This window comes from Lytechinus variegatus, chromosome 1 (assembly GCF_018143015.1).
Source record: "Lytechinus variegatus isolate NC3 chromosome 1, Lvar_3.0, whole genome shotgun sequence".
NCBI lineage: Eukaryota > Metazoa > Echinodermata > Echinoidea > Temnopleuroida > Toxopneustidae > Lytechinus > Lytechinus variegatus.
This window is the reverse complement of record NC_054740.1, coordinates 70,743,172-70,762,677: the sequence shown is the minus strand read 5'-3', so window position 1 is coordinate 70,762,677 and position 19,506 is coordinate 70,743,172. Positions and strand designations below refer to the sequence as shown.

Below are 19,506 nucleotides of genomic sequence, written 5' to 3'. Positions count from 1 at the left end.
GGGGATGAACAAGAGTCCAAAATGCTTGAGTCTCACGCATATTACGTGAGACTTGGTAGCTCTGGGAATGTATTTTGTGGTGTAGTTCATTAACTTTTTGAGCACAACTGTATAATCCCCAAAATTATCACTGGTGATTTAGCTCCCGAGAAAAGGTCACCTGTCTAGTTGCCAAAGTCACTCAGGAATAACTTAAGAACAACTTTATGGAACACCCACCAGGCTGTTTTACACAAATTTAAATGACTTACTGTAGGAGACATGCTTGAGTGCAATCACAAAGTATAGTATGTTTAATCTGTTAGCTCATTCTTATTGGGATGCAGTGGCGGGCTAACAAATCTGCAGCAAGGAATTTAAATGCAACATTACATCACACTTAATTCTTGCAAGTTAGATTATAACTTGCAAGCTAAATGGTATTCACATAAAGAGTGTCAAAATATTTCTGATACAAACTGAAATTTACTTTACCATTGTATCGAAATATGATTTAAAAATAATATTTGGATATATATCAATATCTAAGCAATGTCTGGCTAATTCTACATGAAACTATAAGCAAATTTTGAAAGAAAAAAAAAGAAAAACGCTTAAAACAAGACTAAAATCACAAATCAGGAAGAAATTTGGAGCAGCAGAATTTTTTTAAAAAACACACCTATGGAAACAGACAGCACTCAGTTCTTTGCTTCTATACAGGCATTAAAACTTCAAAATTTGTATTTTAAAAGAAATATTGAATGATAAGTGAGATGTTTTGCTAGTGCACATCTCTTACTGAACTGATCATTCACATCATTTATTCATTCATTCACTCACTCACTCATTTACTCATCCATTCCTTTATTTCTCTCTTCATATATTCATTCATTAATGATGTTTCAAGGTTATTTTTTATAACCTTGAAATTACCAAAGAGTTTCCCCAAGAGCATAGAATTCAACTACATTGTACTCCCTTCAATGTCATTTTTTTGCAAGTAGTATATAGCACACCACCTCTCAAAATATAATTTAATAATTGTCTGTAAACTCTGTATCAAATATCTGTCCCAAAGAAAATACTAAGAAAATATGATCTACATAGCTATTTCACATTCATTTATTTATATTATGAATAAATTACTATTCATCAGCAATTCATAAATATAACAAGGCTTATCTACCATAAAATACCAGTCTATCCCAATCAAACCATCCTTGACCTTCACACCCTATACATGATTTATAATTACTATGATTGATTAAACAGAAATACACTATCCATTTAATAATGATGTTAGTTGAAATAGACAACGGTATTTCTGTCAATTTGGTGTCAAGTCATTTGTAGTACTCAAGATATAGACTCACTGAGAGATAGGTTTATTATGCTGTTTTTTGCAAAGTCAAGGAACTTAGAATCTGAAGTTAGTGCGCAAAATGGAAAAGAAGAAAAGAAATAGCCTCTTATGAGAGTTGTTGGAGCATGGAAGCTGTAGCCCTTTTTTCACACATTTCTAAAAATATATACTTTTAAGTTGCTAGGTATGAGACATTTAGAGGTAACTGTTGGTGTTTGCTCAACATGTACTGTCATGAGTCAACAATTCCTTTTCAGTTTTACAGAAGTATACAGGAAATGCTTTATACTAGTACCATTCTAGCATGAGACCTGACCGTTGTTACAGTAGTACGATTGAGGAAAATGTAAAAATAGACTGAAGTGCTATTAAAAGTCCTAATATCCGATGCCCCATGTAAATGATGATGATATTCTCAAATTATACCAATGTGGTCATGAATTTGGCTTTGGTTTGGTTGACAGATACTAGCACTGATTCAATTCACTTGTTTAAAAGATAGAAAAATAACTCTTGATGATATTCATAGGATACTTCAACAAAACTTGGGGGCCACTTTTCAAAAGCACAACATGTGGCTAAGCCAACAGACATGACCAAAGTTTACACTATAAACCCACCAACAAAACTGACTTCTTACCAATCGCTGATACACAAATACAAATACAAAATAAAGTAACAGTATGTATTGGTGTAGAGCTGGTTTTATTGGTGTGACTATAGCACTAGGTAGCAAAGCTGAGGCCTGTTGCAGAAAGAGTTGCGATCAGACGCAACAAAAAAAATCTTGCGCAACTTGATTTTCAGCCAATGAAGCACCAGTATTTGGGACTTGCGCTTGGTATTTTAACGCAACTCTTTCAGCAACAGGCCCCAGAAGAAACTAGGCAGTGATAGAGCAGCATACCCATAAATGGCAGATTCACAACTTGAATGGAGTGTAAGACATGTTTTCAAAGTCAGTTCAATGCAACCTTACTGCTTCATTTAACTTTGGTTGATAATTCCTTCAATAGAACCTAGACTGAGATACATGGAGACAGAGCTCCGTCCTAATGGATAACAATCCTTGAGGTTCTTTGACATCCAAAGACACAACATTCTCCTCCATCAAATTTGTTAGTTCATCTTGGTTCCTTGGGCACTGAAGCTGACTCTGCAGAATAAGCTTTGCCAATACATCAAAGAGATCTCGATTGGTGTGTGAATTCATGCAGTTGTTATATGCTTGATACCTCCTTCATGGAATATAATATGACATGGACGGGGAAACCAATTTTAATGCTGCTTGTATAAAGAACATTCCATGGTTAATTTTCAGAAATATGTGAATGAAATTTACTATTTAAGGCTCAGTATGTAGATTACCTACTCTTGAAATGCTTTCACTTAAGTAATACCATGTTTCTGCTAGGGTTATGTGAACCAACTCTTATGAAGTAAGACCAAATGAGTCTTGGGATTTCATGAAGCTAACCCATCGGATACTGGAACTGGGTGTTTCATAGAACAAAGACTTGAAGAATAACAGACTTGAGCAGGCAATGCGTTAATTTCTGGTACAGAAGACGGAAGACTGTTGCTCTCTGTCTTCGTTCTCTCGTGAGATGTGAGAAGTCACAGGAAATGGCAATGATGGCTGTCTCTATAATATTTTCTGAAGGAGAGCATTGGCTATATCCATTGTTTCATCTGATATAAGAACTATGTCGTACCTCTCTTTGTAGGACTCAAGGTTTTGATCAATCTAAAAAATGAAGGAGGAAACAGAGGAAAATTATTAAAACTAGGCAAACTGATACCTGTCTTATGAGGACTTACAATGACACAAACTCATTTAAAGTTTCAGATACCAGGAAAAGACTACATATGATATGTAGGCCTATGTATGATAAAATCCAGTTTGGAATGCATTCTTTAAATCTATGTTGAGGTAGCTATTTTTTCATTCTTTCTATATGTGGAGAATGATTTTGAGCTATTTGTACTTGCTTTGTTTGGAGAAATATATGAAGATGCCAGAATTTTATTTGTTCTGGGTGCAAATTCTACTTTTGGTTGGCTATGTCACAATCAAGTTTGGGTCAGTCCTGGAAGGTCTTCTGCAACTACAAAATACACTACGACAAAATTTACAAGAACAGAAATTTTAAGAGTTTGGAACACTTTTAAAGGGCTGCTGCAGTGCTGCTATTTCTACTACATCATGTACAACTGCTACATCGAATCATGTAGAAGAATCTTGGCTATTGTGGCCAACCTTAATGATAATTTACCACTTGTCTACCACTTACATGATCATTAAGGAATCCAATGCTAAGTATCGAAGTGGCCTGCGTCATGCCATCAGCCATTGTAAGATCACCTAGCGTATCTCCTAGCAGGATGACATTGGTTCTATGCTTGTGACGGTCAAAGAATTCAGGATGGTGAACAGCGACCTCATGCTTGTTGTACGTGTGGATCAGCTCACCCTTGAACCCAACAAGGTTATCCTGGAGAAGGAATAAATGGGATTTTATCATTGGGAAACGATACAATCATTCTTGAAGGATCCCATTTCTCAGAACTTGTTTTAATAAGCAAGAAAGTCATCTAGAATATGCCCTGTTATATTGTACATAAGTTTTCTGTGGCCTGATATGTGCTGAAACAGTAGGAATCTGTACTGAATCTGTAAGATGGCATCTCAGGACCTTGTTGCATAAAAGTATAATTGTTAAGTACTTTACAATCCAATAGTAATGTACCATGGTAATGATGCTAAACCATCAACTAATATCAAAGTTTCAATGGAAGTAGTACATGTAGTAAAGTTACTATAATAGTATCTTTTAATTGAATGGGGCATTGGTCTTGGATTTGAGAATGGTTGAGAATGTTCAGGCTTCCTCATGCAATATGCAAAGACATTTTTGGCTTGCAGACAAGATCCACACTTGCAAACAAGATGAAGGCAACATGAAAGAACACGCAAAGTAGACTCTGCTTTTAGTCGACCTTCCAAATAATCACATGTCAAAGCATATTTCAAAATCAGAATATGCAAACATCTGCTATTTACAACCTCTAAGTCAAATTTTTTCTCATTTATTTCATGGTCCAAAATGATTCAAATTTGGCAGGATCTCTTGATTTTTCCTTTATCTTAACATAAAGTACCACTTCTTTCAGTAATGTATCACTTTGGTTAATACAGGCATGCTTTATGAGAACAGTCATACCAGAATAAAGTCCTCCAGCCAATATCTGAATTGGTTTGCATTGAATTAATATGCAGAGAATAAAATTCACACCTTTGTGTGTAAGCACATTGCTGAAAATTTTTGCTTTGAAGTGTGTGACAGCATCATGTATGTATAAACTGTGCAGTGGGTTTGTCTAATATTGTTTTATGAATGTAAACAAACATAATATCTACAGTATCAAACCAATTATTGAACTTGAAATAACATGTTCTAACTGAAATGTGAGAAAGAACCAACAAGATTCTGGCAGAGTGATTATAAAACAACAATTCTGTTACCTGGGAACCAGAAGGAAAGACCTAGAACATGATAATGTTTCAGATTTCCTTTATTTATGTTACACGACACTGAATGACACTTTGAAATGTTGTTGAGTGCACTTTGAGCCTATTTGTCTCTTGCAACATACTTTGGGAATTCCCATGAGGATTTGCAATATGAGAAAAAAGGGCATTAATTGTCATTACATATACCCCGCATTTTATTTTTGTGTTTGTTTTGGAAAATAGTGATTTCATGTCGAAGCATGTATCAGTGATATTATTTCGACTGTTTCATCAAAAGAATAAAATTGGTACAATCATGGCTATCGATGAAAAGAGGAAATCGGCAAATTGATCTATAAACTGAATTAAAAATCTGAATCAAAACTAGTAATGCTCCAGTCACATGTGAAAGAGATCACAAACTGACCAAACTTCTTATGATATTCCTACTGGCATACTATCGGTTGGTCTGATCTTTCCTATTGTTGGTTACAAGCTTTGCATTCCAAGTATGCAAATCAGATGCAGGAAAGTTAAACTGTGGGCAGTCATGAAAGAGTCGTTTTAATCATTGACCGTTTTCAGCATGCAGTGGACAAGTCACACTTCCAAAAACTCAATTATTTTTTTCTATCAAATTTACATAAATTTGATGTTTCAATGACCACTGATGAATTGCTGTTACTTGGTATTAATTAATTGCTCCTCAGATCAACTTTAAACATAATTTTCCACAAATTAGTGGATATATGAACTTATCGAGTTAAACATATCGTGCAGAATGACTTCCCCATTCAAGATTATTTCAGATATAATTTTTATGTCAAGAACATAAACTTGTGTCAATTAACCATTTTGAAAATATAGGTATATAGCTTCTTTTTCTGATTCCGTTCTGTTTTTTTTTTGGTCACAAATGTAAGTGAAAAGAGATAGACCAGAGAAAATGTCTTGTCCCTGCAGCTTAAGTATGGTGCCTCTCAAGGTAATATAATTCTAATTTATTTATTATAATAGTATACATCTTTCTTTTGCAGAGAAAGTGACTTAATGGGAAATATTTATTTCTGGTTGAACTTGCGAATTGGGAAATAATGGAGTTGGTTTCATCGGTGTGATTGCCCAGTTTGGCCCAGGGTTCGGCCCCTGTTACAGGAAGGGTAATTTTCAAAAAGCCAAACACAGAAGGATAACTCATAAATTCCTTAACCCAACTCCAAACCCATCAACACCCATAGCTTTTCTCTTACAACGGCCAAACTGGATTGTAGGGGGCTCCCACCTGCAACCAAGTTGGGGGACAAACAACAAAAACCTGTGCATCAAACTGTTATCAATCATTGTTTGTATGGTCTCATGCACACATTTCCCATTTTTTTATTTTCTCCATGGTGGGATCAATTGCGAACCCCCTATTGTTGTGACTGCAACAAAATGAGGGATTGGTGCATGGTTGAGTGCTTCAACCTCATATGCCCTCCCATTAAAACTAAAGAAAAACAAACTTTATAAGCATCTTAAAGAACACATTCTAAGTCTCCTCCATAAACCAAGACCATGACACCAAATGCTTTTAAAAGGGTGTGGCTCAAAATAAGGTATCCAGACAGGTTACAGTGCCATTGTGTATCACATTTTAATGTGTGTAAAATACTATACACACTCTGATCTGCACACATAATGTACTTTTCACACAGAAAGGGGTATGCCTATTGTTGAGTGAAGCTCCCAAGTCCTTTGTTCTATTGTGGCAGGCTTAGGACAGATTCTCAATAAAGCGCTGTCTGCTTTTAATCTTGGTTGGGATTGGAGCCTGAAGCTGATAGTAATGAATTAACATTTGGCAGGTAATAGGGCAAAGTTTGATGAAAGACAATATACTAAAGGAGACAGAGAAAGGGTACCAGATTAAGATATTGATCCGTTCGTTTATAGTCAGCATTTAAACCTAATATACTAAATATGTTGGGACATGGACATTTTACATTCTGTATTTGCTCAAAAGGGCAATTGCCAATAACCCCCAAATCACATTGACTTGATTATACTGATAATAAACCGATGATGGAAATCTCATAACACTCAAAGCAAATATTCATTTCAATACTTATTTAGGGTCAAACTTTGAATGAGCATTTTGCAAGGTTAAGAATTACTTTACAGTGTATTTAATGAATACTAAGCAATTCACAGCAAATTTCATGTCAAAATTCTGACACAAAAGCCTTGTAACATAACAGTGACACTGCATTATAGCAGAGTTAGGATAAAACTAATTCTTTACTTAACCGGGCATGGTGGCTCAGTCGTAGAGCGTCCGCCTCATGAACAGGTCAGGGTTCGATCCCCGGCGGTCGAATCATACCTAAGACTTTAAAGAATGGGACCTTCTGCCTTCAGCATTTGGATTGGAGAAGGGTAATAATGACATATTATGTTATGCAGGGCCCGCTAGAAGAGCAGTTTTCCAACTGAAGTGGCTACCCTGGGTAAATAAAACATTATCATTATTATTATTATTATGCAACTGGCCCCTGGATTTCTAGTAAACCTTCCCACTCTTGCCTACCTGGTCATCAAAGTCCATGAAATTTGAAACAACCTGCATGTTGGGAAAGAACTGTGAAAGCTGGCGAATGGCTTCGGACAGGATATCCCCTATTCCTGCAGAGAAGATAAGGCAAGGTACATCGGCTTCGCTGAGCTTCCTGAAGAGCTCCGTGGTTCCCTCCCTCAGTACCATGCCTGACCTAGCAATCATTTCCTTCAGGTCTGATCGCTTGAGTCCAGCTTTCACAAGCAGATTGTGCGCACTTGTCCACCTAGGGGAAGAAAAATAAAAACATGGATGTTATTCAAAGAGCTCCAATCAGCACTGTTTGAAGACATTGAAATTTGTGAAATATTTCCTATTTTTGAGCAAGCGCCATGAGCGCCAAGCTGAGGCGGATACCGGCGCTATACAAGAACCCATCATCATCATCATCAGCTGAATTTTGGTCTCAATGCTCAAGGCAGAATGAAATAAAGTTCTTAAAATTCACAGAGTATGAACAATTTCAAGCCTGACAGGCCCTTACAAAATTTTACATACAATCAGTCAAATAATCATCATTATAGTAAAAATAATGATATGAGAGGTGAAATATAGGACTGTGAACTGAATACTCATTGAATTTCTATGCCATGGTATTCCAATATTAAAAGGATATTGTTCAACCTTTGCGCCATATGCTGTACTTACCACTCTACCATAAGGTTATATTTCTCATCGATTGTAATATTATTTGCCATCTCAAGGGGGTAGTACTTGGCTCGTAGCTTGTGTGCTGCCTCCCTGTAGCTTTCAGGCAGAGCCTGGCAATCATCTAGGACAGCTGTAAGTTAAAATTGTACAAGTAAGGTTTCATTGCACAAAGGCTTGCAATTAAATACTAACAGCAGTGAAGATCATTGCTATATGCGCATTTTGCTAAAAAAAAATGATCAAAAACAATCATAGTTCTCTCATATATTTGCAATCCATCACATACATTTGTGTATAGGGTCTATTGAATTACTAGGGAATATAGATTCACATCACTGGTGGATCCAGGGGGGGCACAGCTGGCCTGTGCACCCCCTCCCCCCTTTGAGAGGCACAATTAAAATTTGTAACATAAAAAAATGCTGTTAAAACAGAAGTGTACCAGTGTACCCCCCCCCCCCTTCGAAATGATACTCTTTTTTGGGGGGGGGCTTGTCAAATTTTTGTGAACAAAATAATCCCTTTAATTTATGGTTGAAACCCTTTTTTTTGTCAAATTTTTCCTCAGGAAAATGATTCACATGATTTTTTTTATACTCTCTTTTCATCTTTCTTTCCTCCTTTTTCTTCCCTTGTTCCTTTATTGAGAGAAGTGCCTCCTGTATTGTTTCTTATCCAGCACAGTCACAGGTTTCTGAAGAGTGGGATATAATTTTTTTTTTGACAGGGATGAGGGAAACGAACCCCTTCAAAGGCTTATGCCCCTGCCTGTATATACTTAAGATCATATCTTTAGAGGAGACATGAAGAACAAACTTTCAACAAAAAATACAGGGGGCACATCCAGATCTTCACATTCTGATATGGAATCTTTGATGACAGTATGGTCAAACTAATATGGCAGATAACTGATTGTTGGACAATAGCAAACATAATCACGCTGCTGAAATCATAACTACATGTACCATCTCCGTCCATACGGAACTCCGACATTCCCTGACCCTTCTTTGACCAATCTATTGTACACTATAACATAATGCAAGTATAATCAGTTCACTATGAAAGGATAAGCCTTTTTGAGACATGGCTTATCAACACATCATTAAACAGCACACCCAGAGATTTTTAAGTGCACATGTAGGCTTAAAATTCAGAATAGGTGGTTTCAAACCGCCTCGATCACAAGAATCCCCGTTAAATTACGAGAACTTTTTAAGGCTAAAAAATACCTGTTAATTATTCCTGCATTCACACCGCCCCGAAACACATCCTTCGGGATAAGTTCCCGAAGTTACGAGCATGCGCAGTGTTGTCTGATAAGCAGGCAAGGCGGGAGATTCAAAATCACTAGCCCAGCAGCCACCCACGCCGCCGCGCCCAACGACATGCACGCTGGGATAAAAGTTCCCGTAATTTGCTTTCACATCGCCAAAATACCTGCGACCTTGGAAAAATCCCCACGAAAGTTCTCGTAATTTCGCCAAGTACCCACTATTTAGCGGGTATTTTCTTTCGGGGAAATTACGCGTAGTTTGGTTTCACATTACCAAAATACCTGGTATTTTCTGATCGGGGTAAATTTCCCGATCAGAGAATACCTGGAACTGGCGAACTTCGAGGCGGTCTGAAACCGATAACTGATTATTTGTGTTATGACAAGCCCCCCCCCCTCCTATGAAGTTATACTCACCATGACAAGTGGGTACTTTCCTGCCTTCAAACATAAACCTTGTTATTGTTCTGTCAAAATCTGCAACAACCTTGACAATAGGAGACAATTCAGAGGGGAATAATTACAGTTACTCATGATGACCTAGGGTTAAACATTTGCAGATCTTTATCAGTTAAAGGAAACCAAAACCCAAGAAGAGAAGCAATCTTATTGGAAAGAGTAAAATGGGAGGAAAAAATTATAAAAGTTTCATCAAAATCAGTTATGAAATAAGCAAGTTATGGACGGTTAAAAAGTCTTGTTGTACTTACTATGTGGATCCTCAAATTGGCAAACGTGCTTCAAAATGGCTGATTTTGTGGACAACTCTCCATTTGTTTTGTACACATATTTTCAGATTTTCCCCTTTATCTTACATATTTCACATTATCTCCCCCTGACCTTGACATACATGGTGTAGATTATATTTTCCCACGACATATGTTGTGCTCAGAAGGAGGCAAGATGCAATTTGAAAGAAAATGAGGAAAATCTGAAAATTTGTGTACAAAACAAATGGAGAGTTGTCCACAAAATCAACCATTTTGCAGCACGTGTGCCAATTTGAGGATGCCCATAAGAGTAAAACAAGAATTTTCAAACTCCCATAACTTGCTTATTTCATAACTGATTTTGATGAATTTTTTTTTAAATTGGTCCACTCATTTTACTCTTTCCAATAAGATTACTTCTCTTCTTGGGTTTTGGTTTCCTTTAAATCATTTCTAAACATTAAAATTGCATTCAATACATGTAAGTTAAAAGTCATTTTACTATTATAGTGAACGGATAATAGTGGGAAAACAACAATGTTCTTTTCGCAGTGGCTTTTAAGGCAGTATTATTTGTATCATTACTTTTATTCTATTTGTTACCCTCAGAAACCAAAACAGTACAATGCAATCAAAAGTTGACAATGGATAGAAATGTTTTGAACATCTAATCAGGTAGCCTGGGTATGGAGTAGGTCAAATTAATGGCCAAGGCCCATAGACCTTATCCATAAGTATGTAAGCTTCATTTCATATCTAGCACCAATGTTGGATCTTTTGCTCTTAAGTTACTGATAGATGTCACAGATCACATCCTTTTTATCAGAGATGTATTGTTAAAGTATTTACATTATTACACTATTGAAAAGGAGTTTGAAGTTCAAGTAAACATGATAAGAACCCTACTTGAAGATTTTGACGTCCATCTTTGATGAGCTGTGCAATGATAGAAGCCACTCTCTCGGGATCTCGTATATGAACATGACTCCTCTGCAATTCTTGAATCTGGAATGTTAAAAAAAAAAATATGTAAAATTAAAGTGAATATTGGAGCATTTTAACGGGATGAAAAGAATGGTAGGTGAAGGGGATCCGCATGAGGAAACGTAAATGGGAGGGTATGTAGAAGAGGGGAAGGGAAAGAAGAGTGGAAATTAGAAGAGAGCAAAAAGGAGAGAAGGGGAAGGGGGAGTGAGATGGGAGAAACAGGAAGGCACAATAGTAAGATAGAGCTGAGATATGTATCTTCAGAATAGAAGAGATAGAAAGAATATGAATGCCATTGGATAGTTATATGTATCATCGCATCTACACACTCATACTACCCAAGCCCATTCCATCTCCCCTCCCTCATAACCACAGACCCCATAGAGTTAGCCTCCTTTCCTGAATCTTATATGCAATTCAATCAAATTTATAGAATGACATCTGAAGCCGCAATATCCAACTTTACATACACACTTAACAAAAGAACATTTTTTTTCCATCTCTCATTCTATCAACTTTGCTCTCTCTCATTAATCTTTCTCATCCTTCATTCTCAGGGGCAGATCCAAAAGGGGGGGGGCACATTTTCCAAGGGGGAAAAAAGGTCTTCACTTCAAGGGGGCGCACTTCTGTTTTAACGGCACAGGCCGGCTGTGCAACTCCCTCCCCCTCCCCCCCCCTCTGGATCCGTCAGTGTTCATTCTCATCCAAATATACCAGTCTTTTTCTTCACATTCTTTAAAACCAGCCATTTTACATAAAATCCCATTTTCTGTAAAAATCACATATCCCTCATCTAAAAAAAATTGAATTGTATATGCATGACTCAAAGCTTTATTGGTTACATTAGGAAAAAAAACAACTCTATCAATGAATGCAACAACCCAAAACAAGACTATATGTACACATTTTTTTCTTTATCATGTATCCTTTATTAATATTTGCTGTGTATAGGGGAAGTCATTAAGAGGGACAACAACAAAATGAAACAAAGAGTTAATTTCTATTGTGCATATATTTGTACACCTCCACAATAATTTTTCTTGATCATTTATCCTTTATTAGAATTGGCTGTGTATAGATTTAATTCTCATTTTGCATATTTGTACACCCCCACTATCATTTCAAACACTATTTGTTTGATATTAAATCAACCATTCATATACAGCGCAGACAATGCTGTGGGGAATTCCAAGTAAACTTTTGATACCATAATGATACATAGAGTGCAACAAATGATTTACAAATAAAAATAAACAAAGGATGTTGCGCAATACAAATATGCATCATTATACCTCTTCCCTCCTCCAAGTGTAACAGTAAAAAAATAAATGTCAGCTATTTTAGAACCTATTGCTTTCAATGAAGAGGCCAACATACATGTACATACTTTGTAAATGTATTACATTGGTATTGAACACTGGCATGCATGTTCATTTTACATCTAATTATGCCAAAATTTTCCATCTTAATCATTCATCAGTGGCAGATCCAATATACTACAAGATGTATTATAATAATAATATAGGATATTTATATTGCGCACATATCCACCTTGTTAGGTGCTCAAGGCGCTCCTATAATAACCTAAAAAACACACCATTATTTATTTTTATGATAAGCCTTTATTCTTGAAATTGCCAAAATGAATATTTTTCTTTCATTGCTGCAATTTCCTTTGAAAGTTTATCTGTCACAATTAAAGGTTATAGGCCTACCTGTAAAATGTCTAAAGTTCAAAAAAATGTACATGTACATGTACAGTACACGTAATAGAAAACTTTAGAATTTTTTTTATTTGTTTGGTTTACATTTCCATCAAATTGCCAATTCAAGAATTTAGTGATTGTTTTCCTTCATTGCAATTATGCTGTGCACATTATGGGTAAAATAACTATTTCTTCTCACATACTTTGTATGATTTTTAGGGCTCTGAAATTTTGTTCTTTTTTTTTCTTTTTCCTTCAAGGTCTTTCAATAAAATCAAGGAAAACCACACATAAAAATAGTCTTTTTATCCCAAATGACAGCTACAAGAAGGACAAAGATATGGTAATTAAAGGTCTACATTGTAGTCCACCCCACAGAAATGCTGATTTGAATAAATAGAGAAAAATCAAACTAGCAAAACGCTGAAAAATTCATCAAAATTGGATGTAAAATAAAAAAAGTTATGACACTTAAAAGTTTTGCTTATTTTTCACAAAACAGTGATATGCACAACTCAAATGAGAAACTCTACGAGGTGCCTCACTCACTATTTCTTTTGTTTTTTAACTGTCTGAATTATAAAATATTTCATTTTTTATAGACTTGACAATAAGGACCAACTTGACTGAATCATATACAGTGTACATGTAGTATTAAACAATGCTTATTCCACATGTTCAGGGAGGAATTACATGTAATCGTTGTTTCACTTGACAATGAGGAGAAAAATAGAATATCCCCTATTTCATATAATGAAATACAAAAGAAATAGTCACTGGATGACATCATCAGTCTCCTCATTTGCATACCCACAATGATGTGCATATAACTGTATTGTGAAATTAGGCAAAACTTTAAAATGTCATAACTTTCTCATTTTACATCCGATTTTGATGAAATTTTCAGTGTTGTGCTTTTTGGATTTTTCTCTTTTTATTCACATCAAATTTTTCTTGGGGTGGACTTGTCCTTTAAATAGAGTAGCATACTGGCCTGATTGTATTCTGATAACTTTATAGATTTGCATCTATCTTTTACATCTTACGATGGACTGACCCTTATAATGTACACTGTGCATACATTGAATGCACTTCAAATAATGTTCCATTGTTTTGAGGTCAATGGCCTGTATCATGAAGAGTTAACAAAAAAAAAATACTACCCTTTCCTTGACCTACACATGCTTGTACTTGGAGGATAATACAAATACAGGAAACTGATATGAGGAGGAAGTTTCATTTAAAACCACCAACAGTCAAGGAACAATGGTTGCACGTCAAAGAGTACATGAACCATTAAATGTTCAGGGTTTAAGTGCTAAATATGCAACAACAGGGGAAATGGTCTTTAAGTGTAAAACGCACATTTGCATTTTATAGAACAAGGCACAGCCCTTTGAAAATCACCATCCTTGTCAAACATGTAATGGTCTCGAAAAATGTGTACCAAAAAATGTTTGTATTGATTCTTATCTTTGTTTTGAAGGACCCTCAAGTTGAATTTTACAACACAACAATACCATAAGTACATGTATTTTATAAATAAACCAAACCAGCATCACTTCATTCTAATCAAACACACAGTCATCAATCTTAAAGGGGCAATACATATTACTTCCATTCAGTCAAACTTCAATTTACAAATCCCATATCAATTTTAAGCAAATCAATTTACATTTTCTGAGGCAAGATACAGATCAGCAAACAATCCAGATACATGTAAAATGAATTGTAAGATTTACTATTGATTTTTTAACCTAAAATTGCCAGGCAAATAAGTGTGTTTCTAGCAGTATTCATTGATTTATGGCTTGAATTAAATATGAACTAAATATGAATAAAGAGAGTATTAAAATTAAAGAGGCATTACTCACAATTAATCAAAATCTGATGTACATATTAGAAGAAAGACGACCACACAGCATTTCCAGACTATGCATCGTTTCATCGAAATAATGAATATTGAATAAGTGAGCTGAGTAATACAGTCCCAATTTTTCCTTGTGTTTTGTTATACAACATTTAACATCTTCTCTAACAAAAAAATAGTACTTCTCATTCTGAATTTTCAAAGATATGATTTTGTGGCATCCTATGTTTTAATTAATCCCCTGTTGCAGCTCTCGCTAACAATATACATGTAAATGCAAATAACAATAGGTTCAGTGGAACAAATCAATTGTCCTGTGCTTTCTCAGTGTGGACAATAAAGCAAAAAAAATAATAATTCAATTTGAAATAATCATACAGAACTTAACCTAAATTGAGATTCTGCTTTGGAAAAAGTTTGGTGTGAATAAACTTTTGTAGCCAGTCACAAATTTTAAGAAACTCATTTTGTAAATACATAGTAGGCGGTAGGCCTATACTTGAAAAAAAAAATTATTAGATGTACTGTATTACCAACATTAACTCTCCAATAACTAATCTACTGATCACCTGAACCTATAAAGCAACATTGGCAATCAGGAAAACCTCTATTTGACCTTAGATCTTAAAGTTGTTGTTCATTGTCTCAATCAGAATTCTCCACCACTGTACATGTACTTTAAATACATGTATGGATTGAAGTTAGCAATGAAGTTAATGCAATTAGCTGAAAGTTTCTATTTTGATTGCTAACTTCATATAGAAACTACTTGTACCGCAAAGGCGAAGTCTGAATGAAGTTTTGACTGACAAGATTGAAGCAAAAAGAGAACTGCTCCCAATGACCAATGTAGCTTGATTCATGAAATTTGTAAATTGAATAATAGAGGGAATACATCTGGTTAATTCTTGAGCAAAAATGTGTTTGATAAGATAGGGGGGAAATAGGCACTTCAGTTGGATATGAAATTCTATTATTAGACATCACATATTTTCTAAAAATGATTTCTTATTCATGCCCAAAGACTGACCCAATCAGATATCCAGGGTAATTGGCCATTCCACTTGGCAATCTTGTAGTCAGTGGTCATTCACATATTGAAGGGGGAGTTCCTGTCTGATGATAGATTGGTTTTAAAAAAAGCAGATAAAAAAAGCAGACAAGATATTGGTGAAGGTTTAATGAAAATGGATCAAAGAATTTGGGAGTTAGGGAGCACTTTTAAAGTTATTTTTCAATGTCAGAGGTGCAGCTTCTCCATATATTGTGATATACAATAAGAAAAGGTGATTGTAATTTGTATTAAATAGTGGACATTAATTTCATTTGTGAAGGGATAGATCAGATGCATTATTTCACATCCCATTCTATATAAAATAAAATAGTTCAATTAAAAAAACATATGGAATTTCTATCACAAGATATATTGGAAGCTGCTCGCTTTCCAAATCACAAATTAAAACCTTTGAGAATTCGATTTCTTATTCATTGTCAGTATTCATCAAACCAAGACCAATATAATCCATAATATTTTTCTGTTTATTAAAACCATCTACCTTCAATTTACGTTGAACTTCCCCTATAGATCTACCTGATAACCCCTAATCTAATCATTTTTCTGAATGAAACTCATCAAGAGTCACCAGACATGTCAAGTCTCACTCTGAAGGCATGAGATCCCTGCTTAAGCTTAATCTTAACCCTATCTACATGTAGGCCAACGAATCGCGCAATATTTTCGCCGTGCAAAATTTTTTGACTGCGCCGCTCGCTGACTTTTTACTTTCAAGTCTTGCGCAACTTTTGAGACCAATTTCGCGTCACCCAAATACGTGGTTCCGAAATAACGCAACATTATGTAAGTGCATGTAAGACCGAAAATTGCTCAAAAACATGATTTCGTGTACAAAGTCAATGTAAATTGTTTTTTCAACAAAAATTCATAAATGTATGATTATTTCTAAGTTTTGCTAGTCTAAATGTATTCATTTTATGCTTTTCATGATCACAGAAGAGTCTCCAACAAATTTCATTGAAAAAACAATGAAAAACAAAAGGTAAAAAAAACAAAGAAATACATAAGAAATTGCAAAAAACAATATAATACATAAGAAAATTATTTGATATCACAATATTTTTCATGTACACTTGCTAAGGACACCACAAAGAGTTTCTATACCAAAAATTAATACATTTGGAGCTTTATTCAGGGAGTTAGAGGAAAAAGTATGATTTCGCATACTAATTATGCATAAATTAGCATAATCTCTATTTAGCGATTCGCATGAAATAAATTACTACATGTATACAATCTTGTAGATTATGTCCCAGGCAACCCGCATGCCAATTTTTGGCGCGATCGTGCAGTTGACGGCCGAGATCTTAGGGGGGCCTGGGAGGCCCCCCTGTCCATAGGAACTCACAAAATACCCCGGCCTAGATAGGGTTAAGGGTCTCCAATTTTTGAAATAGCGGCAGATCTCTTTTCATTTAGCCTTTTCACATTTTTATTTACAGCCTATCCTCATTTGTACATTAAAGGAAACCAAAACCAAAGAAGAGAAGCAATCTTATTGGAAAGAATAAAATGAGAGGAACAAATTGGAACAAGTTTCATCAAAATCGGTCATGAAATAAGCAAGTTATGAATGTTTAAAAGGTGAAGTCCACCTCAGAAAAATGTTGATTTGAATCAATAGAGAAAAATCAGACAAGCACAATGCTGAAAATTTCATCAAAATCGGATGTAAAATAAGAAAGTTATGACATTTCAAAGTTTCGCTTATTTTCAACAAAATAGTTATATGAACGAGCCAATTACATCCAAATGAGAGACTCAATGATGTCACTCACTCACTATTTCTTTTGTTTTTTATTGTTTGAATTATACAATATTTCAATTTTTACGAATTTGACGATTAGGACCTCCTTGCCTGAAGCACAAATGTTAAAATAATGGAATTCTACGTGTTCAGGGAGGAATGAAACTTCATTTCACATGACAGTGACGATAAAATAAAAATATTTCATATAATAAAATACAAAAGAAATAGTGAGTGATGTCATCAACTCTCTCATTTGGATGTAACTGGCTCGTTCATATAACTATTTTGTTGAAAATATGCGAAACTTTAAAATGCCATAACTTTCTTATTTTACATCCGATTTTGATAAAATTTTCAGTCTTATGCATGTTGAATTTTTATCTTTTTATTCAAATCAAGTTTTTGTTGGGGTGGACTTGTCCTTTAAATAGTCTTGTACTTTCTATGGGGATCCTCACATTGGCAAACATGCTTCAAAATGGCTAATTTTGTGGACAACTCTACTTTTGTTTTGTACACAAATTTTCAGATTTCACCCTTAATTTTACATATTTCACATTATCTCCTCATGGAGGGTGTTTCACAAAGATTTAAGTATGACTTAGGTTGCACTTAAATGTTGACGCATACATGATATGCAAAGTGCAATCATATTGATCAATACTCAGTAGTGCACGTCCTCTTGGCATGATCTGACCTATGCTGTCATGCCTTTTCTACTATGCGCAACTTGACATTTAAGTGCAACTCTAAGTCATACTTAAATCTTTGTGAAACACCCCTGACCTTGACATATATGGTGCGAATTATATTTTCCCATGACATATATTATGCTCAGTCGTCAGGAGGCAACATGCAATTTGAAAGATAATGAGGAAAATCTTAAATCAATACAATCATCTCATAAATGACCCTACCATGACACACCGTTTCCGGGGTCGAGGGGTGCGTCTTACAATAGATAGGTGAATGAATCAATCATGTTTTATTACCTTATTACCGAATGTACCTGAGCTACTAAAAAATGCACTATGCAGAGATTTGCAGCCAAGTTTTGAAATTGGATCTAATTGCCAATTTGTGCTTGATTGTCTTCATGTTGTTAATCTGCTTCTTTAAACAGTCTATATGATTTGCTACAGTCAAAATTGATCTATTGCAAAATTGGAACAGAATATTTGCTATTGATTGCATAAAAATGAAACATTTTCTTGGAACACCCCCCCCCCCCTTCACTTTTTCAGCTGAAGATTGTGCAAACTAAATGTAGGCCTAGGCTAGGCCTAATACAATATTTTTGCTAAGGCGAGATTCAGAGAAGTAAACTACATGACACAACTTATATTGCACCAAGGCAAGATTTGCCTCCGAGCTATGCAACTTCGGGGCGGCGCCCAGCCCAAGTTTATTCCGAGCCCGAGACCAAGGTCCAAGCCCGCCCGCCCAGTAAGTCCCCGATCCCCAGGCCCAGCACATGCCAGGGCCAGACCAGGCCAGCAGCGCTCCGACGCCTCACTGCTACTTCGGTGTCTACTCATTTCACTGAGACAGCTACGCAAACATACCATGTAGTTTATCTCGGTCTTCTTGCATTTAGTCTTCGACATGTAGACTGCTACAGCTACAGCACCTGCAGCAACTACTCCTCCAGCTAAAACCAACTTGAACGAAGATGAACGCCACATTTTGAGAAAACTAAGTTAAATACAGTGCAGAATGGATGTAAACAACAACAGCTGATACGTGTCGCGATGTCGGCGGCGGCTATCTGAATTGATCAAATACGATATCGATCGAGAAATAAATAAATTAGGTACCGTATACCGTACGGTAGATGGCGCTGTAACAATTCTGGCGCGGAAGCCCCACAGAAATACAATTTGTTGGGAAGCCCCCGACATGCCCGAAGAGATTAGAAAAACTTTATCAGTCATCATCATCATGTTTCACCAAATCAGAATTCCATTCTCCAAACCAAGTCCGGCTAAAATCCACTTCCTTCCCAACATGATTTCATGATGCAATC

General features: G+C 35.7%; 1 protein-coding gene across 1 annotated transcript; it reads right to left on the bottom strand.

The window, feature by feature from the left end:
• Positions 1 to 1,082: 1,082 nt before the first annotated feature.
• LOC121421731 (cytosolic 5'-nucleotidase 3-like) lies at positions 1,083 to 19,258 on the bottom strand. The gene is made up of 7 exons (XM_041616518.1): positions 19,046 to 19,258; positions 10,996 to 11,094; positions 9,797 to 9,866; positions 8,104 to 8,236; positions 7,429 to 7,681; positions 3,640 to 3,840; positions 1,083 to 3,092 (listed from the first exon to the last, which is right to left on the bottom strand). The coding sequence occupies exons 1-7, from the start codon at positions 19,163 to 19,165 to the stop codon at positions 2,991 to 2,993; spliced, it is 978 nt and encodes a 325-aa protein (XP_041472452.1). The 5' UTR covers positions 19,166 to 19,258; the 3' UTR covers positions 1,083 to 2,990.
• Positions 19,259 to 19,506: the final 248 nt, after the last annotated feature.

What these genes read in the sequence shown, in the direction of transcription:
- LOC121421731 (XM_041616518.1), bottom strand. Translation starts at nt 19,165, where the DNA reads ATGTGGCGTTCATCTTCGTTCAAGTTGGTTTTAGCTGGAGGAGTAGTT. An exon ending in GAAAGTACCCACTTGTCATG is followed by an intron (nt 8,237 to 9,796) that starts GTGAGTATAACT and finishes TTTAACTTACAG; the next exon opens with CTGTCCTAGATGATTGCCAG. An exon ending in TCATGGACTTTGATGACCAG is followed by an intron (nt 3,841 to 7,428) that starts GTAGGCAAGAGT and finishes TTCCTTCTCCAG; the next exon opens with GATAACCTTGTTGGGTTCAA.